At 34.4% G+C, this 25,885-nt stretch overlaps 1 protein-coding gene across 1 annotated transcript in view; it reads right to left on the bottom strand.

The window, feature by feature from the left end:
* LOC117324358 overlaps positions 1-25,521 on the bottom strand; it is a 34,049-nt gene extending 8,528 nt beyond the window's left edge. Inside the window, exons 1-2 of the mRNA XM_033880169.1 lie at positions 25,100-25,521; positions 24,002-24,728 (exon numbers count right to left, since the gene is read on the bottom strand). Coding sequence (XP_033736060.1) covers positions 24,002-24,050 — 49 coding nt within the window. The 5' untranslated portion in view covers positions 24,051-24,728; positions 25,100-25,521. The remainder of the gene's footprint in view (positions 1-24,001; positions 24,729-25,099) is intronic.
* Positions 25,522-25,885: the final 364 nt, after the last annotated feature.

Below are 25,885 nucleotides of genomic sequence, written 5' to 3'. Positions count from 1 at the left end.
AGCGCATTCGGAAGATTTCTCCGAGAAGATATCGGATATCACTACTATTTGTATACAAATAGCCGAAGAGACGTGTATGAACAAAACCAGAACACTTTCCAATATAAACAATCGTCATTATTTATACACAATTTGATACAAATCATTGTTTGCATCATAACTCAGGCACCTGCCACTTACGCCTCGATCGTTACCTACAGCGTAATAGTTACAGGTTGGTAAACACCATGGGTTAGTTTAATGATCGACATACAGAAACCGCTCGGGATTGCTTTGTTTCCTTTTGCTCTACGCTCGTTGATTTCATGACGTCCTTATCTCTTGTTTTTAATTTGGATACATGACATATTAACCTAGATTTCGTTGATTCAATAGAAGACGGCTGCGGTCCGGAAGATCTGGTCATATTCTCCTTTATTGGTCGAAAACTTTATTTTTTTTATTCATATTTACTTTTTTATATTGTGCCTCGTTTTATTGATTGTGTGTTAGAATAATATTTTCGTTTATTCTCCATTTTGTCTGTGTTATTTTGTTATTAACTTTTCTAAGAGAAGAATATGATAATAATAAACACTGTGATATCAATTGAACAGCTACAATACAAAGCTGGGTTGTTTCACTGCTATACCAAAAACTGATATACATAATGATATTGTTATTCCAATCAGTTAAACTTTATCTGTATTTTTACATGATTCCAAAAAGACAACTGAAGAGAGTAAGAACAGGGGAAAAAAGTCTGAGAGTTCATTATCCCAGATGTGTCTCAAGTAATTCGTGTTATCATCGAATACTCCACACTGCATTATCGCATACTCTTTGATAGGCAATGCATCAATGTTATTGAATTCCACTGCTGCGGGTACCGAGTAGAGATACGGCGGCCTCGTGCATCAACAGAGGAACGAAATGCATGGTTAGGGGTGCGATTTAATTCATGTGCCATCAATCATATAAAATGCCCTAGTTACGGCTTGTTGCTACAAGTGAACATGTAGCACCAACATATAGCATCCTAAATCGTTTCCTGTTTAAATTATTTTAGGTAGCTGTTACAAATGACAATGATCATGATAGATGTATAAAAGTTCTCTCTAATTTAGATACATCTGTTTTATAAGAAAATGTTTTAGAGTGAAATTTAGACATAAAGGGATTTTGAAGTGATGTTGAATCATTTGTCTTTGTTACGGTACCTAAAAAATCAAGACAAATGTTTACTGCTTTTACCAGTTTCATAAGTGTTGTTAAGATTGTAATATAATTATAGGAAAGCATTTCATCTAAATTATTAATTGATATTTTGATATTGTTCTTATGAAGTTGGATCTATATACTGCTTGCTCATACATTAACTTTGTATTTCTATTTAAACATTTTATGACTAAGCCGCTCTTAGTCATTTTAATGACATGGTATTATGCAATACACACACACACATATATGTATCATGCAAGGCTTTTAACAGAGAAACTATTTCCTTTTAAGGCAAAGGGAAAGCAAGCCTTAACTAATGGAGTAGACAAACGCACGAAGAAATGTGTAAGAATTCCATCAAGCATGAGGTTAAGTATGACAACCACGAGTGACTTATTTAGGTGAAAGGATGACAAACATGTACAAGGTATGGAATCGGTTAACGATGACTACCACATACATCAAAACTGTTTGAAGAAATACCAACGTAAAACTATGTTCCAGCTTTACAGCACTACATAATCATTCTTACACATACACATCGAGGTTGAAGTCGTGAAATAAAAGAAATGTAACATCGAAGAGACGTGACCATTAATTTGCAACATTGTTAAATCTATATGATTAGTTTTTTTCTGATACGACACTGGGATGGGTTTTGAATGTTTCCATATGCTTTTCGATGTTTTATTGGTAAAGGTGACGGCATTATACTTTAACAGCTTATCAATATTAAAATAATTTTCAATTGTTCATTCGGTAGAGCGCTAGAAGGCCAGGGAACCCAAAATTGACCACAGTGGAGGTTTTAATGAGCTGACCCATACTAATACTACGTTAGCAGCAATGCAGAGACTCCAGGGTAAACACGTGGCCTGGTGCAACAAGCATCACAGTTATCCTAAGGAAACTCGAACCCTTGGTATTTCCTTAGATTCGGTTACAAGCTGCTAACTGCTTCTTATTTACGGTTATCATTCATCAGGGCGTTAGTCTGGTAGACCTTTGGGCATGGGTTCAAGGCACAGTAAAATACATCAAAATAGTGTTAGTCTGGTAGACCATTGGGCATTGGTTTGAGGCACAGTAGAATACATCAAAATAGTGTTAGTCTGCTAGACCAGTGGGCATGGGTTTGAGGCAGAGTAGAATACATCAAAATAGTTACTTCTTTTACATCACTAACTGTTCACTTGTTTGCATCAGCTGTTATTGATGATTTTTTTTATTTGTTAAAGGCTGCTTTCTATTTACCGTTTTTCATCTTAACGCAATAACTTGAATCTTGGATATATTTGCTAATAGATAATAAGTGGTAACGTCTTCATAGGTTTCAACGTTTCAGTTAACCTAATAATCTAACGTTTAGCTATTTAAAGCAATGGTATTGGATTTACACTCAAATTCTACGGCAAATTTGACTTCCGTTCCAGGATTGTGAATAGTCCTTTCCTAAGTAGTAAAATTCCGATTTCTTTCGGATTGTACGCCCCCCGTAGGGGTGAAAAACAACTCTGCAGTGATCAGTGCGGTATTAATCATAACCAATTTTCCAGCATCTAGGGTTAATGATTTTACATTCGTGTTTTCATGGTTTTCATGAGAAAGATGAAAATGAATACCACGTGCCATGCAGGAAACCTTATCACCTTGTTTTGTCTAGTTTGCTTATCAATGTGCATGTTGTATTTCATTTTCTTTTGATTTCTCCGCTGTGCCTTATTTCAAATTTTGTTTTTATGATTTATATTTGATACATAAGTTATCGGCAACAAAAAAAAAAAACTTCATGAAACATCAGCATTCATATTTGTACAAGGAAATAGAGCAAACGCGTTTTGTTTGAGAAATGTAGATGAAAATGGGACAGGTCTGGTACCAATTTTGGCGTAAATGGTCGTCTTGTGTGAGCTTATATTTGATTTTACACAGCTGTATGACTTATAATTTCTATTAATAAATTGGGGATAATATAAAACATAACGTGGTAATATTTACCCATTTACTGCTACCGTACCTTGAAAGTGATTCCGTGACTTGCTATCACGCGGTAATGATACTTCAACGTTATTGGCAATGCTTGGTATGTTCGTAAAATAACATACCAACGCACGTGTTCAGGGGAACTATATTACCTTATCTACACTTGTGTATTTAGAACATCTTAAAATAGCATACACGAGCGTATGAAGAGGATACGAACGAGTTTCTTGGAGTTTCGTGGATTCAAATTTAAATGGCTAGCATTGACAGACAATAACATGGATAGGCCTGAACATTCTGTAGAAAATTGAAAGATGATTGAATCAGAGGTATTGTGTAACCCAATCATGAGATAACACTCTTGTAAGCCTGAGTCAGGTGGGAATCAACAATTTGAATAATTAAACAATTGCCAGGCATATATTTTAACAAATATCGACCGTTCTGTAGCGTCAAACAAATAGAACGGATTTTGTTTTGAAAACTGTTTCATGGTATAGTCGCTCAGTTTAAATATTATATTTCAATTCATAAAAAAACCAGTTAAACTACCAAACAAAACCGTTTGATACGGGTACGAAATGAGGTCGCAATACCAATACAAACACTGGACTCCTATGGCGACCCTAGAGAAAGAACAAGAGGTATAAATTCAGTATTGAAAAGTCTTGATCTTTAAGATTTTATCCCTCATTTCCTCAGATCTGACGTTATTTGTAGGAAGTCACAACATTTTAAATAAAGCGATTAAATGAAGACATTGGTTTGGTTTGGTTTATTTTGTTTAACGTCCTATTAACAGCTAAGGTCATTTAAGGACGGCATCCCGTGCGTGTGACATGCATGCGTGTGGTGAGTGCATATGTGTGTTTTGGGAGGCTGCGGTATGTTCGTGTTAAGTCTCCTTGTGATAGGCCGGAACTTTTGCCGATTTATAGTGCTACCTCACTGAAGCGTACTGCCGAAGACACCCAACAGGACACCCCACCCGGTCACATTATACTGACAACGGGCGAACAAGTCCCCCAACTCCCAATATGCTGAACGCTAAGCAGGAGTAGCAACTACCATTTTTAAAGACTCTGGTATGTCTCGGCAAGGGGACAGAACCCAAAGCCTTCCTCACAGGGGCGAACGCTCAACTAAAGGCCAAAAGTGAGGAATTGTCAAGGGAGACATTAGGAAGAAGAAAGTTGTTCAGAAAGAATATAAAAGATAAGATCCCAAATTTAGTCGCCTCTTACGATCATGCAATGGGGGCAGCAGGTACAATTTTTACGCCCTACCTGCAGGGAATAGACACAGAATTGATACTGAATAAAATAATAGTGTAAAATGATCGTCCATTGTTTAAATTGTAACGTAATATTGGTTGGCATTATTAATAATTTACCACCAAATTTGTATAGTTTTGCATAATAAAATCATTAAATGTGAGATTATTTGTGATTCAATGGTGTGACTAATAACTCCATCTTCACGATTAATCAGAGCACTTCCCGAGTACGCTCGATAGAGACCCCTACCTATACCGGTCATTTATCACAAGCAGTTCACGGTTCTTTAACTCTAAATCTATCTAAAATTACGGACAAGATAATTGCCTTTTGGTATGTCAACGATCAACAGCCGATGTTTATTAAATCACCCCAACGTACGTGATGAGACAATGCGATTTTGACAAAAATAAAAGTGTTTGGAGATTTGTGATGTCAAAGACAGGAGACCAGGCTTAATATAGAAATATAAGATAAAGGATAAACATTTGTATATCAAATAATGCCTGCAAGGCTCTGTCATTTGGATAGGTCATGAGTATCAGATCAAGACAGTTTAATGTTTAGATATAGTAAAGCTAATCCGTGAACTAATCACTAGGGGTATATAGACAAAGTACATTATAAGTGAGGATTATCGTGAAAATGTATTGTTTCTTCAAGGGATATGGCTAAGTTTTATAAATATCAAAATGTCCATATATCCTGGTAATCATTATTATCAAAATCTAAGCTCGGGATTTACACGAGTAAAACATATTAGAAGAAAACAATTGATAAAAGGTTTTTGAGCCAGCAGAGAGGCCATTTACAATGCATAACATTGTTTGTCACGACTTCCGTAAAGCCTAAATATTAACCAGTTGCAGTTCCTAAATATGCATGTCAGAAACCAATATATTGTATTTCTATAAAAAGTAATAAAAATGTTCACTCTTCCGTTTCCAATTCTTCAACTAAAATACTCCGTAATTTTCACAAACATTGTGCGTAAATGGTTTTAGTCAGCCCAATATAGAGACAACAATGAGCATGGTTCCAATTCTGCAAGCAAACTACCGAGCAATTTTCACAAACGTCGAGCCGAAGTTAAGAACTATAATTTTCTTTGTGATGCATTACGTAATAATGCATTGCCATAGAGATTTTAGGTAATAATTCAACAAATCTGTATGGAGGTGGTTTACGTCTGCTCTCAAGATTTTAATAGTGCTGTGTACGGAGACCCAGGTCCTTAATGTCACGATCAACTCATAGATAACGTTTAGGAAAAACATATTTGACTGATTTTCTATAACTCAAACCGATTTTGTTTCATATCAATGTTTCATCATTTCAACAAATTATTTTTATAAAAAAAATTGGCTGAAGATCAGCGTTATGTCTATATCGTATTTCACTATAGTAAAACACAATCTTTTACAAATCCAATTTTCATTAATTTGTGATTTATCCAATGCATATAACACGCAAAAACGTTGCCTGTTTGCATCCTTAGATGTCACATACATGCTATATGAGTGATAATACAGAAGAATATGTTAAAATGGAAAAGTTGACGCCATACCGATAAAGGACTCCCAGATGTACATGTATGAAATGCAAACATATACAAGATACTGTTCCTTGCATTACGTACATTTTGATAGCTTTGGAAGTAAAATGATTGAAAACAAAATACAACGCAGGTAATCACTTTGCGGCGTAATTTTCGCTTGATTACGATATTGACATTGTCATGACGTCACAATCAATTTCTGATTGCACAACCAATGATAAACGTCCAGGATATATTACACAAGTGACATATGTGAACATATTACACGGGCGAATTCACTTGATAGGAGACTGATTATGTAGTAAATATATATATATGGTTAAGCAATATGAACACTGATTATGCAAAAGGACGTTAGCTTTAAGTTACAAACAAACGAATTTGGATAAGAAACTCAATGTTACCCATTGTGTGACAGCTGATGACAGCTTGCCACGTAAAGAACTGGTTTATATTGAACAATAAATTATTGCTGTAATAATCCCACAAACTGTCAGCAGATCAAATTTATTTCAAATTGGTCACACTATGTGATAAACGGTTAGATGATATACACAATGATACATTGTAATGAAGGTGTTGTTCGATCAGAAGTGCACACGTGCGAGCTTGAAGAGCTCTAGAGTAATCCCTCCATACAAGTGAACAGAAAATAATCCTTTTTATGAGCGTATTCAATGTTGCATCCGCTTCACAAAGACATTGCGTGACATCAACTCATTACCAGTCAAAAAACAAATTAATTCTAGTCAACGCATGTTATATATGAGTGACAATGGTGAACGAAAATGTCTAAAGATCTAAAGTGATGATGAGGCTATGAAAATCGGTTACTGTGCTAGCATGATTATTGTACGAATAGGTGTACATTAATATTAGGAAATGTGCATTACAGTAATAAACAAAAGTCTCACTCAACTCAGCGACTGAATGAAAACACAAACGCAAATATTCAATTTTCCGTTAGCTCGCTGAAAGGACTTAATGGCGATGGGCATTTCATCAAGATACACCAGCAGCAAAACTAAATATACAAATACAAGCAGATGTTCATAAGACCATTCACTACATTGAATAATAGAGAAATATAACAGTTAACCGATTACTGAAATCTAATTGCATGCCTCGGAAAAACCGGGTCTTTGACTCGAAAACCTGTGTTCAATGGCAAGGACCAACTTAAGTCCCTGCTAGCCGAATTTCTCTCTAATGACAGTTTGGACCACTGTCGTACATTTCGAAAACCCCTAAACATGCCTACATAAATACACTTTATCCCTATTAACGAAGAGAACAACAATTCACGGGAAATTGCTATGTGATCATAAAGAATACAGTTGTATAAACCTATTAATTTGGATTAAAATTTTATACAAAAATATAGAGTACCACTCGTCGTATTTGGCAGCTAGAAATACGTTAATCATACGCAGCCATACGCCGACCCCCAACACACCTTACGAGCGTTCCAGTGTAATTGTGCCGCGGGGATATTTGATTGATGAATATAATGAAAATAAATTAAAAAAAAAAACAAAAAAACTTTCCCATGAATTTCTATAACCTACATCTATGGTAAGCACTGGGATAATAACATTATAACCTTAAACACCACTGTAATACCAAACACCATTGCACTACAGCCAGCATTATAACCCTATCTGTTGTTGCTGCCCTTGACAACAATCCTCTATGACCCTAGCTGTTGCTGCTGCCCTTGACGTCAATCCTCTATGACTCTAGCTGTGATTGCTGCCTTTGACATCCATCCTCTATGACGCGAGCTGTTGTTGCTACCCTTAATATCCATCTTCTGACCCTAACTAGTTTTGCTGTCCTAAGCCCCATCCTATATAACCCGACCTGTTGTTGCTGCCGTTGAAATCAATCCTCTCTTACCCCGGCTGTTTGTGCCATCCTTCATATTCGTCTTCTTTGTTGTAGTTTAGAATAGAAATATGTCTGCTTTTGTTTATAGAATAGCGTTACCCCCTCCCCCTAAGCAAGTTAACATTATGTGTTGTCTTTGCGTGGTTTTAAGCTGACCAACGGAAAAATCAAAATTGATAGACCTGACATCAAAAGATATTTCCAATACCATCCGACCGGGACTGATAATGTTCCTCACATTTTTATACCTCATCTGCTTCTTATACTGTTATTCCACCCGTGATTTAACTTACAATGTTTTGATAAATTACCTATTAGCTCGGTCGCCGCGAAGTTAAGCACGTACCCATTTACAGCGCAAATAAAAATCATAAGGAAATCTCAGCAAACCCTGGTCGATATCGTGTCATTGTGGATATTTGGATATTTGCATAGTGTATTGTTGCAGCGCTGCCACAATAACGAGATGTCCGTTTTAATAATTGTAGCCCCACATTGTAGAGATAACACGTTGAGTTAAGAAACGTCCAATTACTGATCACTGATTGGTACTGATACACTAGTAAATAGGTATTGGGACGTTTAATTAAATATCAACACGAACTAAGTTTCATATATGATTATTGTTAACAGCAACGCATACTCACAAATGTCAGGTCGTCAGCGTGAGAGAGCTACACAAGGGAATAACAAATACATGATCGAATCATGTGGCACCATTATATCAATACTACAATCTCTACATAGAAATCAATACATACCAAGACAATGTTATTGTATTATTTTCATTTGATTTTTGTTATGGATATAATATGTTAAAGTCATTCTCCATTTACAACCATATTTTTGCTACTTGCTCTATGACATGATATAAAAATGTTGTGTACTTTCATTCTTGACTTGTATGGTGTTATAAATACTTATAATAACATGTTTGCAATGGTGTGGAAGACGCTAGACCAGTGGGAAATGTTGTCTCAGTTTAAGTTAACCAGGTTTCAGTGGGAAATGTCGGTTCAGTCTTAGTTAACCAGGTTTCTGTCGAAATGTCATCTCACTTTTAGTTAAACAGATTTCGATGGGAAATGTCGTCTCAGTTTTACATAACCAGGTTTCTGTGGGAAATATCACGTCAGTTTTAGTTCAAAAGGTTTATATGGAAAATGTCGTTTGTAGTTCTAACTACCCTAGTTTCAGTTGGAAAGGTCGTTTTCAGTTAACCAGATTTCCTTCCTTCATTCAATTTTGTTGTAGTTGTCACCGTTAATACGTGTTTTTTTTCTATCTTCTTTAGCCGGTGATTGATGGCTATATTTATACAGATGTTAAAGTATGTTTCAATGTAAGTGTAACTACATATTCAAAAATATACTTAGAAACTAACATCTGGTTTTCCTATACCCTTATTTCGATATCATTGTAATGTGTAGCAATACCTTATAATTCCATGAATATCCTGTTCTATAATTCACTATAAATGTTGCCATTTTCATTGCTTGGCATACAGGTGATGAGTCGTAATTTGCTGTTCTATCCCATCGCTGTTATTGTTGCCTGAACGTTTCTCATTTATAGAACGTGACATCACCTGACCAAATTACCTTTTTTACGTGTCATTTTCTTTATTTATTTATTGATTATTTTCATTATTCATTTATCTATTTATTTTTAATTATCTTTTCCCCCTAATTTACTCCATTTTAATTTATCCTTTGATTTGTCTTATCTTTTTAAAATTCAATTTTGCGTAATTCACATCCGATGTGTTATAAAATAATTATACATTAACATGTATAAATGTTAATTTATACTGTAACTCACTATACTTCTACGCGGATTGACTGGAATTCTATTTCAGTGCAATTCTGTAATTGCGCTGTGGATGAAATGACCTCCTCAGTAAGACCACAGTATTTGATTACCAATCGATCTTAGCGATCGGAGGAGCTGGTTTACAGTATATGTTGCTACTGTTTAAAGTAGATGTCCTGCTGAGGCCGACTGTTTGGATTTCTAATCGAGCCCGCCGGCCCTCTTATATATCACAGAAACACAGACTTCGCAAATGCCTGTTCCTTGTTCGCTTGCTAATACTTTTTAATTTCCTAGACGAAATGTTCGACCATAATTAACACAGATCAACTGAAAATGCTTCTGTTAAAGAAAGTATGTGTATGTATTTGACCTTAAAAGGTAGTTTACTTAGATAATTTGAGATTTTATGTGAGTGTTTGTGTGTCTGATCTTAACGTCAGTTCTAAACCAGACAATCTAGTCACCACTCGATTCCAACAATGCTACAGCTTTACGATACATGTAATATACTAGCCTATAAAGTCTATATACTCGTTCATTTACAATCCCAACTACAGAATATAGCCATCATAAGTATACCAATTATTCATTCCGAAGATACAGAAGGAAGATAATGTTGTAATTACTAATCAGGATGAAATATTAAATGAAGTGCGATTATTTTATGAGGAATTATATAGATTTAGAGAAGTTGATGATGTTAATCTTGATGTGTTTCTTGAAGGCTGTGGTGTTCCAAAGCTAAGCGAGTATGATGCAAATGGTTTGGAAGGTAAAATATCTTTGAATGAAGCTGGCCATGTTTTAAAAAATATGAAAAATAATAAGAGTCCAGGATCTGACGGTTTTACAGCTGAATTTTTTAAGGTATTCTGGTATTACCTGGGTGATTTTGTTGTTCGTTCAATTAATTATAGTTTTTCAGTAGGTCAACTGTCAATCACACAAAGACAAGGAGTTATAACTTGTATTCCTAAGGGAGATAAGTCACGTCATTTTTTGAAAAACTGGAGACCCATTTCACTCCTAAATATCACGTATAAAATAGCTTCTGGAATTATATCCCATCGAATAAAATCAGTTTTAGGAAAGCTCATTAATGAAGATCAGACAGGATTTTTAGCGGGGCGCTACATTGGGGAAAACATTCGTACAGTATATGATATAATGCACTATGCAGAGGATCTCAACATCCCAGGTATGTTACTTATGATAGATTTTGAAAAAGCATTCGATTCAGTTTCATGGAATTTTATCAATAACGTATTAGAATATTTTAACTTTGGGACAGATATAAGGAATTGGGTTAATATTCTTCATAATAATGTTTTTTCTTCAATTAATCAGGGTGGTAATATTTCTTCATCAATTAGCATACAGCGTGGTTGTCGTCAAGGGGATCCCATTGCCCCATATATCTTCATCCTTTGTGTTGAGGTTTTAGCAGCACGAATAAGAAACAATAGAAACATCAAGGGAATACAACTCCAAAATATAGATATTCTGAATGTACAATCTGCAGATGACACAGGATTAATTCTAGATGGTTCAGAGATGTCTTTAAAAGAATCAATTACTGAATTAAATAGTTTTGTCAATATTTCAGGGCTTAATATTAATACTAATAAAACTCAGGTAATATGGATTGGCAGTAAAAAATACAGTCAGGAAACTTTTTTACCCGAACTGAATCTGATTTGGGGAAAAGACAAATTCACTTTTTTAGGAATAGACTTTTCTGTGGATCTTGGTGAAATCCCTAGAATGAATTTTGACAAAAAGTTGGTGAAACTTAAATCTCTAATCAATATATGGAGTAGGAGGAACTTTACACCGCTTGGTAAAATTAACATAATCAAATCCTTACTAATCTCTCAATTTAATTATCTATTTATTACCCTACCAAGTCCACCTGAAAAATATATTACTAAACTGAATTCTATATTATTCAACTTTTTGTGGGGTGGTAAACCTCATAAAATAAAAAAGGATGTTGTTATTCAAGATTATGTAGATGGAGGTTTGAAAATGGTTGATCTGCATGCATTTATCGATTCCCTTAAGCTAAGTTGGGTCAGGAGAGTTTTTCAGTCATCAGGGAAATGGAATGTACTTTTAAATTTGACTGTTGATATAAAAAAATTACAAAATTGTGGCAAGGAATATATTAGTACATGTGTTTCTAATTGTAAAAATAAATTTTGGAAGGAAATCTTCAAATGTTGGGTTAGATTGAATAACTCAAATTATATGAGGGTGATACGCCAAGATTCTATATTAAAAACACCACTTTGGTATAACAATGACATCCAAATAGGGAATAAATTTGTTTTCTATCCACACTGGTTTAAAGCCACTGTTTATACTATAAATGACCTTGTAAAAAATATTTGTGATATGACTTTTTATTCCCTTAATGAATTCCGTCAAAACTATAGAATAAATACAAATTTTCTACAATATCATGGTCTAGTCACAGCTGTAAAGCATTTTCTTAGAAGATTTGAGTTTATGATAGAAAGACCAGACTTACCATTTTTACCATCAAACATAGAAATATTTTATAAGAGTAAAAAGGGATCTAAAGACTTTTATAACTGCATCATTATAGCACCTTCAACACCAAATGGGGTAAGAAAATGGAATGAAGAATTTGACTTTGAGTTTAATCGTGAAAAATGGGTTAAAATACTTAAACTTCCATTTACTATCACGAAAAGTTCTAAATTGCAATGGTTTCAAGTTAGAATTTTACATCATATTCTAGTAACTAACACTTTTCTTTTTAAAATAAACATATACCCTAGTCCTTTATGTACACTCTGTAACATGGAAAGAGAAACTATTGTCCATTGTCTATGGGAATGCACAGAAGTGCAGGAACTACTACAGCGATTAGAAACTTTATGTGACATTTTCCTCATTCCTATTTTTATAAATAAAGAATCTTTTCTTTTTGGTATACTATCATCTCAAGCAAATATGGTTGATAACGAAATTTTAGTAATTATAAAACACTACATCTATAAAAGTAGATGTCTACATAAATCTTTGAGTCTGAATGCTCTTATCAATGCCATTAAAGACCACTTCATTGTTCAGAAATATATCATCAGCAGCAAAAATGAATACATGAAAAGGAAATTTGAAATTAATTGGAGGAAATGGAAAGCCATTGTTGAAATGTAACAGTATACGTAGTACAAATAATATTATTAATACTGTATGCCCATCTTACATGTTTTTTATTGTTAATGCTATCGCATGCTCTGACCTTTGCCTATTGTTCGAAAATGTAATGTTTTATTAATACTCAAATTATACAAGGAATTTTGAATATATTTCGGATATTTTAGCTATGGGACCTCTAACTTCCTTTTCTTTCCTACCTACACCCTTTCTCTCTCTCTCTCTCTCTTTCTCTCTTTATTGTTCTCTTTCTATTTTGTGTGTGTCTCTGTCTCCTACAATATTTAGTGTTACTATTTCAATTTAATACAGTTAATTTTTATCTCTTCAATGTTTGTCTACTGTATTATCCTGGTATGTATGGTGAATGGATGTAAAGGTGTATATGTTTGTGAGTTATGTATGCACACACATAAAAAAGTTATAATTTAAAAAAGGAAAACTATATATGAAAGAGATATGTATGTTTCTTGATTGTGCAATATTACGTACAGTGTTTATGTTACATGTTACTGTTGATATTATATAGTAATTTGGATATACATATAACTTTATATATGGCATTAATATTTTGGACAACTTATATGTACTTAAAAGTTCTTTAGCAATATAGTGACTATTATGTCATTTAATCAATTAACTATACTCAATATTATAGATCAATTGACTTTTGACAATTTCATATATACTAAATTTATTCCATAATACATAATACAATGAAAAAAACCCATTAATTGACAGTTTGGTTTTCTTCAGTATATATGTGTGTGAATGTGAAGTGTGTGAATGTGATGTTTATTGCCTTGTAATCCAAAATGAAATGTCTTTGAAAATAAAAAAATTATAAAAAAAAAGTATACCAATTACCGCGTTAAAAACTACACTCATGAAAATCGACACTGGACAAAAATAACCATGTCATTGTTATTTTAAACTAAGGAAAAGGCTATGCTTAAATGTGTCTATTATATTCTTTTTCTGTGACGTCCTGAAAAGGTATACAACTAAATGGCTCGATCGATGTGTGGTTGCTATGTACTTGAATGGCAGAGTTTTGATAAAAGTCTGCAATGTACGACTCACACAATTTATGTCGGTTCTGTTGTACTTGTACGTGAAAATGCTGTTATTTTTGTGCGTCTGTATTACAATTGACTGTACCTACACCCGGAAGTGTAATACGATGATGGATAATGTTAAAACAGTGATTGCGGTTACAAGTGAATTCGTGTTACAACAGTATCTTGGCTTAGAATAGGGTATGTGGTTAAAGGGTTTTGGTAGACTCATGAAGGGGACCGGTGGTGAAGTTGAATTTGAAATGGTTGTTGTTATTACAATGGTATTTTGGGTTATAATGCTGGTGGGTAATATAATTGGTACCTTAATTAGGTTATAATGCTGGCTGTAGTGCAATTGTGGCTGGTATTACAATAGTGTTTGAGGTTATAATGCTGGTTGTAGTGCAATGGTGGCTGGTAATATAATGGTACCTTAATTAGGCTATAATGCTAGTTGTAGTGCAATGGTGGCTGGTATTACAATAGTGTTTGAGGTTATAATGCTGGTTGTAGTGCAATGGTGGTTGGTAATATAATAGTATTTTGGGTTATAATGCTGGTTGTAGTGCAATGGTGGTTGGTAATATAATGGTATTTTGGGTTATAATGCTGGTTGTAGTGCAATGGTGGTTGGTAATATAATGGTATTTTGGGTTATAATGCTGGTTGTAGTGCAATGGTGTTTATCAAGATATCAGATGTCGACTCCTGACGGACGAACGAGATTACGTTGCATAGTGTCATTTTGGGTGATACAGGTAAATGTTTTGCGTCCTTCGACATCAGGGTCGAATATTGACCAAATATGTACCCGTTTGTGTACATAACAGTTGCTCTATCACTCTCCGGATTCTCAATTTGAAGACTTTATATTAGCTTAATATGAGGTGGGATTAAAAAAGTGAAAGTCAGCCATTATTCAAGGTAATTACTTTTCACATTGTGATCCCCTTTGTATTTCCATTCGGGCTATCCAGTGTGATTATTATAAATATACAGGTACATGTACGTTGTTTGAGTATTGTTGTAAAGTTTCAAAACAGAACAGAATATGTACTATTTTTGGTTTACTGAACAATCGTACATACTCTAATTGTGGTTTCAAGCTATTGAGATTGCCTGATTTTCAGAATTCATGGGTTTTATATATTTTGAAATATGCCATTTTAATCGTCCTTTTTTAGAACAAAATTTGTTAGCTGTATTTTGTTGATTCCGTTTCTACCATGAAACAGTATTTACTACACAACGAACATTTATGTCGTAGAATACCATAATGTGTACACATCAAGACAAAAAAAAAGTATCATCAACCAATAATGGCAGATGATCTTCACGAAGGAAAAGCAAACAAGTGAGCAGAAGAAATGATATCTCGGTGCCTTGAAATCGGGAAAAATACTATAGTGTCAACCATCAGGGATACATTTATCGGTGTACAGAAGATAATGATATATGGGATGATTTACTGATTCAACCCATACGATAAGCGGAGGGTGACTTCTATTTTACATGTACTACTGAGGTTAATATACGACAAAATGATATATATGTGGGAGGGGGGGGGGGGGGGGGGGGGGGGAGGTGTTCAACATTGCTTGAAAATAGGTAGAACCAATTCGAGTATATGTGATTATGAGAAGACACATTATATCATCTAAAAGTACAAACTAACTACTTTTTTAGAAGAAAGGATATTAAGAAAACACGACGGATAACTAAGAGTCAAGAAATTATCAACTCAAAGTGTCCGGAGGTGAATCATCGAGATAAAATACAAGACAAACAGTACAAATGGAAAACAAAGACACATTAGAATTAAAGGAACGCCATTGCTCGCAAAAATAGTTCCCAAACTATAGTTGTATATACACTTAATAGGTACAGATGGCATGCCATTGTCACATTTGTCGTCAATTATGTAAGGCAACTTTAGCATTTGAGAAAATTGCGAAAATGCCAGCGGAAATACCCTGCCAAAATGTCTAGAACGCGGCGACCTTATTTCCTCAGCGGTACTCAGATGTCTAGACAATGAAGATAACGATCCGTGCTTCATTCTCGAACATTTCTTTATAAATTAAACTTTCAGTGTGTAACATGTATTGTTGATATATTAGCATACATTTCGTTTACAGATTTAATGAAAACTGAACTGATACCAGTAAAGTCTGTTGTGGTATTGCATGAGTTAAGACAAGCAATAAACTGTCTGAACTGTGGATGGTGCCGCAGATTCCATCTAATGAGAGACTAAAACATGTGTGTGATTGTAGATAGGTCGTACACAACCACCTGGTATCTATAACATAAAAACAGACAAAGCATATCATGTAGTCCTATATAGAAAAATGATGTCGAAAGAGGAAACATATCATTAAAATTATAATGGAATTGGTTTTACTGACTTGTGGAATCATCATACAGTTTTATTTTATGGTTAAGTTCCTAGTCAGTGCTTCTCTAATGTTTCATTAAAACTCTCAACACCACCCTGCTCTCTCCATATCGGCCTTAGTTATTCTGTAACGGTAGGTTACATTTCAGGCGAACGGCAAATATATGGATATCAACTAAATTATACTACTAAACAGACGCCCAAGATGAAATTACCAAATCACTGCATAGCAATATATTTGGCTTTGTAGCCTTTCTTTACATATCTTTCAAAATAATTGTCTATCATGGATATGATTTGTAGTGCACTTTTCATTTTCACATCTTCATCCTAATCTTCATTGGCCATCATTTGCATATGAATCATCATCAACATTGAATTAATCAACAATCTTATATTATCATCATTGTTCTCATTAATCATCATTTACAAGTTTCTATGTAAAACTTCAATGCCGTTCCTACCATCTTCGTTAACAACATTAAACAGTTATATTTAAATTTGGGTGACAAAACCATTCCATAAAGTAACAAGATGGAATAATCAAAACCAAATTCGTGACATAATTCATTGAGTATGATTAAATTTTACCATCATCATCATCACCACCACCATCATCATCATCATCATCATCATCATCATCATCATCATTTAACAAAAACATTCCATCACAATCAGTCTAACTTGCTCTACAAACACTTTCACCTTTGAACACATACGACACCCCCCCCCCCAAAAAAAAAAACAAAAAAAAACACACACACACAAGAACACACTCACAAACATACATTTGTTGAAAAAAGAGAAACAAACTATACTGTATAATGTATTTTAAAGATACTAAATGGAAATTAATAATGATAACAAAAAAAACCTCTAATAATGGCTTCCACTTCCTCTAACGCTCGAACAAGAAAATGATAACATTAAGAAGATCATCAAGAATGATATACCTACTGAAACATCTTGATTTATAGAAAAAATGATTAATGATAATAATATAAATATTTGATAGATTTTCAAATTCCAGTAGTAGTTTTTTTTTACTTATTTATATTCATTAGACCATTGAACTATTGTTTTTGGTTCAATGCACACATCGGACTAGAGAGATCTATTGTCTTCCATTTATCTACGGGAACTGGTGTGAAGAGACCGTTGTCTTTCGAGTCTTTGTGATTGCTGAAAAAATGTTTCAAAAAGCAGAGTTGTAAACTGCACAGCTTGCTTTTCATGCTTACATCTATCTAAATGGGATTTTACTACTTCTATCAATCCGTATTGAAGAAAGTTAGCTTTATATTGATCCAGACACTCATGAAGTGAATAAAAAGTCAAATTTCAATGGACAGTTCGATCGTCACAGATCAATAAAAGCATTGCAGCAGTTCTTCAACTTCTTCAAGTATTCCATTGAGCTAAGGAGCAGAGTCCATTTTGCTGATGACTTAGATATCTTGTCCACCAAACTTAGTTTAAACGATTCCATATAAGCCTGGACATCAGGCTCCAGCCTCTATCTTTCACCATACACACAAAATATCAAAGCAATATCTTAAAAATGTGTTATTAGATATGCATAATTGCTCTTAGAATTGACAAAACTAGCATATTCTTTTTAAATTAAGAAGAATATCAAAGCAATATCTTAAAAGTGTGTTATTAGATATGCATGATTGTTCTTAGAATTGACAAAACTAGCATATTCTTTTTAAATTAAGAAGTTAAATTAATCTAGCTCATTTATTTTAGTACAGCAGTTTATGTCATCCCTACCCCTAAATTTTTAAGTCTTAAATACCCTAATTGTCACCATTTTTGCAATGGTTTTCTTCCTAAAACTGATATCAAAATGTGGGGTCAGTGTGCTGTTTTTGTCCTGACCTAATATTTGTAATTTTTTCCCATTTTGTTGTTTATTATTTTCATTGTATTGAACAATGCAAAGTTTTACAGCAAAACTGAATTAGAAACTTTCAAAATTGCCATCCCAAACCGGAATTTAGTGAAAATAGTTCAGATTATTTGAAAACACTTAATTAAGCAGACAAATAAATCATTGAGCCAGCAACGGGTTATTTTATGATTTAATCAATTTTATATTTTCAAAGGTTTAACTGCGGATTGAACTAGGCTTACGTCATCAAAGCAAAACGTCGTCTGCGCATACACTGTATGTAGGAGGTATACGTCCGACTTTTAAGCCTACAGAATGTTCATACCTGGTGATCATGCAATATGCTCCCCGGCAGTACCCTTACTTCCACTGACACATAAATGTATACGGCATACCCGTTATACAATGCATTTCACTAATGATCATATCGCACGATCTAAACAAAAGACTTGTCACGTAGATATTCCGCTTTACGTGTTGGCCTCCGGTTATTTCACTGGCTACTCATAAATCGGCGTCTAGCAATAAGAATCTATATCCTTTAGATGCCAACGTCTTCCTAGTTTCACAACTGCATATTTTTTGTTCAAACGTGATGAGATCTCTCGTGAGTGAACTTTCCCGAGACTGAAAATGATGCAAATCAGCTGTCTTTGACTTCCCGTACATCACAGAAGAGTCAAAGGAACCGATATTTGGACGCATTGATTTATCAAAATATGATCCGTAATTGAATTATTGAATTAATGGATTTATATATATATATATATATATATATATATTTAGTTGTAATAAAGAAATTAATACTAAGCATCGATAGGAAAAAAATAGCTTCATGCTGATATGGAAGAAAAACTTAATTGCAAACTTTTCAAGAATGCGCGATGCGCTTTCATTTAGTGTACAATTCTGTTGTTCTTTAATACCAGCATGAAACTAAAATATATTTCTGTCGTTGCTTTAGGATCTGCTCCTCTAAAGTTTCAGTCACGGTTAAGTCTCGTTTCGATCTTGCATAAAAACGTGTTTGTTATGTACATGTTTAACAAAAAACAAACAAAAAAACAACCTGTATCTAAGAAAATGTGTCAAAATCTCAGACTTCTTATGTTAGTAGATTTGTTTTTAGAACAGTTTCAAAAAATGGTCCATTTTGCGGCTATTTTGAAAATGGATGTTTCTTGCATTTTGTGTAAGACTAAAATGTCATATTTTTGGACTAACCTGATTTATTTATGCATTTAGCTTTTATATATTACTGTTTGTTTATTATGTCGAAAACAATGTACAGTATCAGTGTAAAGACTTAATATCGTATTGACAAAGAATGGCTTAATAAAATCATTAATATGCTGATGTGATAACGGAAACCTGCAATCATAGTTTGCCTCCAAACATGACTCTTATGACGGGAAAATGTCATACGCATTTACTGTTTTGTCTGCGAGGCATCATAGCATATGTTTGCTGTAAAAATCAATTAGCATCCACAAATCGCAGGAAGGGATGGTTATAACGTAGCAGTCGTGCATATATCGAACTGCACATGTGTACCAGTATGTTGAGAGTGTTTGTAATAGGGGTCAATAAAGTAGCAGACTTGTACATATTTGACGGTATAATTAAAGCTATTTTTCTAAGAAATGTAATCGGAAATGAATTATTATGCGGTCGATACTGATTCCAAAACCGTATATAAGTCATCTGTCACCGGAAACCATAATTTCCTAGTTGCGCATGCTCTAAGATAATCTCTGTAAAAAGGCACTTCTTAGTAGAACACTCATTTGATCAATGGTAATTGCTAGTGGCGTCTTCTTTAATTACATGAAGTTTTATACTTGGATATTTCTGGACTAAAATGAGTTACTTAACCGATAAATCTTTAGTTCTGTAATAAAATACCTCTCCAAATCGCCATAACTCCAAACAGTAGGACCAAATAAAGCGGCAAACGCATGGAAGTCGCCGAGCCTTGGATATGAATCACTGGCCTATGTGATCGATCGACGATCCCAATAATTCTATGTTAACATAGACTACACTTTACTAAAAGAGACATTATCGAATTTAAACAATGCATTGATGTTTTAAAATGAGACCAACGGAATCAAATCAAGTGCTTGATATCTTCTACAAAACGTGGTTAGAACCCATCTAATATGATTTGTTATCGGAGATCCACTTCGACCACACGGCAAAAATGTATGTGTCTATGTAGACAATTCACAAGTTATGGTGATGCTATCCTATGTTGTATATATATGTGTGTGCAGGGGAGGATGAAACATAGATATATCGATCAATGTTCTACCATGATATATAGAATGTTTTATATAAAAACTCCACGGAGATAACTGATTGGTTGTCATTACTACAATGTTTGTAGCGCCTTGTCAGAATCCGAATGACTGTATCACTAACCAAAACGCAACACAGATTCTACGTAGTGAGGGATCTGCTCTGGCTTGAGGCTGACGAAGGTTTGGTCTGGGGATATATCTCTCAATGTGTATTTGCATTGAAGCTGGAAACACTCCTTCTAGCACGTACACTGCAAGGGTGTCAGATGGAAATAGATATATATAGATTTCCGATATTTTAACAGTTTATAAATAAACTATAATAAAACATGTTTGTGGAAAGTTTCCGAGAATGTTTCGTATTTTAGTATTTTAGATAAGACTGTTTTGATTTCTCTTGGGAGATATGGCCTAAGGCTAGACTCTTAAAACAACCACTTATCGCTGACTTATCCTATAGTTAAAAACCAAGCTCTCTTCATAAGCGAAGTTACGCCTTCACAGATAAAAAAAATGTATTTCAACAACAATGTAGTTGTTTCTTTTAAAAATTAGGAATAATAAAATGCGGAGGACAAATTATAAGTATATACTCTTGAAGGTTATGGAGATGGTTACTCGATTTGAATGCCTGTGTTTTAAAAACGATAGAGAAGGACATATTTTTTTTATATCTGGTGACAACCTACGGAACCGCTTACACGCAATGGCAACAATCTTAACTAATTTCGAAAATAGCAGTGTATTTTCGACGTCTGAAGGATTGTTATCACTTGGGTAATTCACAAATTTAACCAAGAGAATGGTACAATGAAGCATATAATTTAGCATAAAGGCTTTCAGAGACAATTATCAAAATCGATAGAACAAGGTCATAATATGGATATATTAATGAAGGCCATTATAAAACGACAAGAAGGCTAAGACCAGGTTCTAGGTAAGGATATCCGTCTTCTGTTGTATCCGTTTCACGTAAATCGTATCTTTGGAAACAGGTCCCTTCATATCAACTAAGACATGCTAATCTAGTCAAAAGGAGGGGTTAACAGGGTCCACTGTACATCAATCAAATTAAAATCAGATTTGTGATTTCCGCTCCTCTACGATACACTGCAATACAAGATCTGACAACTCCCCACAGGAGGTCATCTCAGCATGATCATTGTTGAGCTCAGCCGCTCAGCGCGCCGCCTATGAAAGTTTCGGGGACATTTCATTACTCGGAAGTATACATACTTACGCAACGTTCCCGAGGTATTTCTATGGTCGATAGAAACAGCACACAAAATAGCGTCGCCACCAAGGACTTCGCAACGAATTTATAGTTTAACGAACGTGTGCTCGTGTGTGTGTGTTTTTTTTATTTATTGTACGAGAGGTAGACAGTGTAGCATAGAGGAGCGGAAATCACAAGTCTAAATTTCATTAGAGTGGCTGTACATGAAAATATCATCATTTAACTTTTTAATAGTCAATATGGGTATATTAGAAAAATGTATTACTTATTGTCTGTTACCAAATTCTTTTCGATATTAGGTACATCCTTTTCAAACTATATTGTTTTGTGAAATTCTATTGTGCTCTCTGTAATTGTGGGAAATTATAATGTTACTATTTTGGAGAAATGAAGAATAAAACGGTATAGTACAAAAAGCACGTGTTACTATATAAAGATAGAAGAGTAGTAATAGATAAATAAAAATAAACATTCAGATAGTGTTAATGAGGCAGTATTGTTGTTGATTTCAAATTATTTAGAGCAAATGTTATCCACAAGGTAAATATTACTTCAAACGACGAAGTATCAGTACAAGATGAAGTTGAAAGAGTTCCCATGTGCTCTTGAATATGATCAGTCTCGCAGCAAAACAGAAAAGTACGGCTGAGAGTGAGTGAAGCATAACTGATAGAGGTCGATGATGTTAATCTTAAAAATTATTTTCATCGCTGAAATGTTCCTTTCCGTACTAAATTTTAGATATGTAATCTGCAAACCACCAAAATCCATTGATTATTGTGTTTTAATACACGGTTCTTTTATTTTGATATAAATTAATAACATAGCATTCATTTTCAAACACTTAATTTTTAAGGATTGTCAATTAAAGCAGGCAAGAATTATTGTACTGATGATGAACAGACGATTCAGCCAGACAACATATACAGCAATGATGTCTTCCCTACTGTGAAAAAATGTAAAACGATTCTTCAAAAAAAAAAAAAAAAAGAAAGAGAGAAACAAAAAAAACTGAGTCATGATATTTTTATCGAGTATCAAGTTGTGCTGATATTTATATACAGTATTATGTGGAATTATATACGGATCAATATTTAGATATATAACGTTTTATGGTTTGTTTTTATATAGACACAAGCATAAGTACATACTGGAATGTTAATTTTGTTTGATGTAAAGTAATGACTTTGACTTGAACTGAATGCATAGTTCTGATCTTGGGGAACAATCACAGATCATTAACAGAACAGAGACGCTGAGCTGCTACAGGAATGTTTGCATTCACTTCGTGATTTATATACATTTCTTACAAAAGAGCAATGAGTACACACACAAAAACAATGTGTATACACAAGAACAATTGGTATACACGTATTGTACTACCATATATCAACCTGAGCAGATGCTGCCTACGATATAGGCCTCAGGTGAAAATTGTACTTAAATTTATTTAATAAATAAATAAGAAAACGTTTTTCAACATTACCTGCGGTCATTGATGAACAACAAGTGTTTCGCACAACTCATTAGTATAGGTGTATTTGTGAAATATATAATATATGTATAGTACCTGAACTAAGTAATTGGGAAATATATAATATATATATAGTATCTGAACTAAGTACCAGCCTGATGAATTCTCACTAAATTACCTAATACCTAATAATAATGCGTGTTTTATGATAAATTGTTTCGGGCAACTCTGACCATTGGTATTATATCTTAATAATATCAAGCATCAAACTTCAAAGGATTGAATGGTTTTTCAAAAAACAGAAAAACAAAGACAAAACCAAAACAAACAAAGAAAAAAGAAAAAAATAAACAATCACAGAACAATGAATTTTGTTTTCAATATAAACATAACTTTAAACGATGTGAAAGTTTAGCGATGATAATACGTTTGTAATCTATATATATATTTCCACGTGCTATCTGTGCGTTCTGGCTACAAAAAGATATTTTCCGGAATGCTACGTTTTAAACAACGTTCTACAATACCTGTTTCACTAAGTTTATTTGTCTAAATACGAGAATACTTCTACATTCCTCTTCAAATTATATTAATGCATACATGTAATGCTACAATTATGTTCTGCCTATTGATAAACCGTTTTTCATTACATGTATGTTAAGATAGTAAAAAACATTCCAAATACATAGTCTGCAACTCCAATATCATGTTATACATACCTAAAGCGAGAGATAAGACACTGGCTGCATAACGTATCCACAGTATCATCGCCCACTGGTCATCGCCGAACCTAGTCTAAATAGACTGACCCTTCATCATCACACAACTCTGTTAGGTACGGAATCCTGTATCGGTAGTTCATAATGCCGAGATTTTCCTCGGTTCAAATCACTACAATCAATAAAGCGCAGTTACAGCAAATTTAGCCCAACCTCTTCGTTTTGTTCATCAGTAATTCCCTAAATTACAAATATCATTAGATATTTGACATTCTTTTGAAGCATTTCTCCGTGGAGGTCCCTTCAACACATCGCACGTTTGAGGTACACACTCTGGTTTGACTTTGTCTGTCAAACATTGAACAGTCCGTGATTGAACAAAATAGTTCTTTTCATCCTCAGTGCGTTTCGTCCGTTCAATGCCTGTGGTTCAAGTTTGTAATACACTCACAAACATTTCTGGCATAAAAACAACTTGTTCCTTTGAGTGGAGGTTGGCTGGCTAATCCAGCATACGGTTTTGGGGGATCAGATCTACCAGTACTGCATGTATTTTCTCTCTGCTATTGATCTTTGGGAGCTGGTGCTGACGACCGAATAATCTTTGTCACGGGATCGACTACGAGTCAATGTCGCTACAGTATGGTCCTCTTCCCCAGAACTGCATGGTATCCGTGCTCTCTTTTATACGGTCAGACGAACTCCAAATGACGCGGTTGTTGCAGGCCTATATATACATAGATGTATGCGTTAACAAAAGCAAGCACTCACGGTGACGTTAATAAAAACACACATCTGTCAAATGCCTAAACGACAACTCGGTATTCCAGGAATAGACCCAGCCTAATAACTACTTATTGATCAACAAGTGTAATTAAACGTTAAAGAGTTATGTTAAACCTTGCCGTCTGTATAGTTAGGATTTTTTGAGTACTTATTGGAAAATGTTCTTTGTTTTGGAATGTCCGGTAGCTATATTAAAATAACCGTTAACTTAGAGTATCGATTAACTTATCGCCAGCGTCCAGTTTAAAGTAAATGAATTCTAATAAATCTTATCTTGGCTAATCGAAAAGCGATCTGTGTCAATTAGTTTACCATCTGTTGTAATTGGTGTTCCGTATTCCATCCTCTCTGCCTCGTGAGAACAGCATGCTTCCCACTGCACCTCACAACACTGAATGTTTTCATTTATAACGTAATCAATCAAAATCCCCGTATTGTAGCTGGCTGTTCGTATCCTCACGCGCCATGTGTATGTGTGCTCTCTTCATATCCACCTTAACAAAACCGAGATTCAACAACTCGATTGTTAGGCGTCATGTTTTTCTGTAATCATGATATCTGATGTAACATGTCCATGTGCACCTGGTGCCGTACTTCACTAGTAGATATCACACCGAAGTTGTGTTCCTGCTAAAATTGTCCAGTATACAGAACACAAGCACATTTGAATGTTTTTGAGGGCATGTTTCAACTTGTACATGAACTAGAGTGTCTACAACCTATCGCGGGGAATAAATCAGAACACACTGTTAATGCTGAGTCTATTCATTTGTAATTAGATATTGGATTCCTAACTCTGGTACTAATGATGAATATAGCCTTGCGTTGAGTGTCAGAGGGACCCTTCGAGAGAGACCTTTCAAACAGCGCTCGTGAATACGCACGCCGTATGAAGTAAGGCATATCAGATACATTATGTTCACTGCCTGCTTTCAATTAGACCCATCATCATACCCATTCCATTGATTAAAACAAACAGAACAGGCAATCATATGATATATTGAGTGAGGCAATAGCGGAATTTCGTCGTTATGATTAATAATTATTAAGGATTGGGTAACGAAGATAAAATTGCTATGGTCATATCCCGCCCAGGAG

Source organism: Pecten maximus, chromosome 3 (assembly GCF_902652985.1).
Source record: "Pecten maximus chromosome 3, xPecMax1.1, whole genome shotgun sequence".
Taxonomy (NCBI): Eukaryota; Metazoa; Mollusca; class Bivalvia; order Pectinida; family Pectinidae; genus Pecten; species Pecten maximus.
The sequence above is the reverse complement of the archived record's forward strand: the minus strand, read 5'-3'. Positions and strand labels throughout refer to the sequence as shown.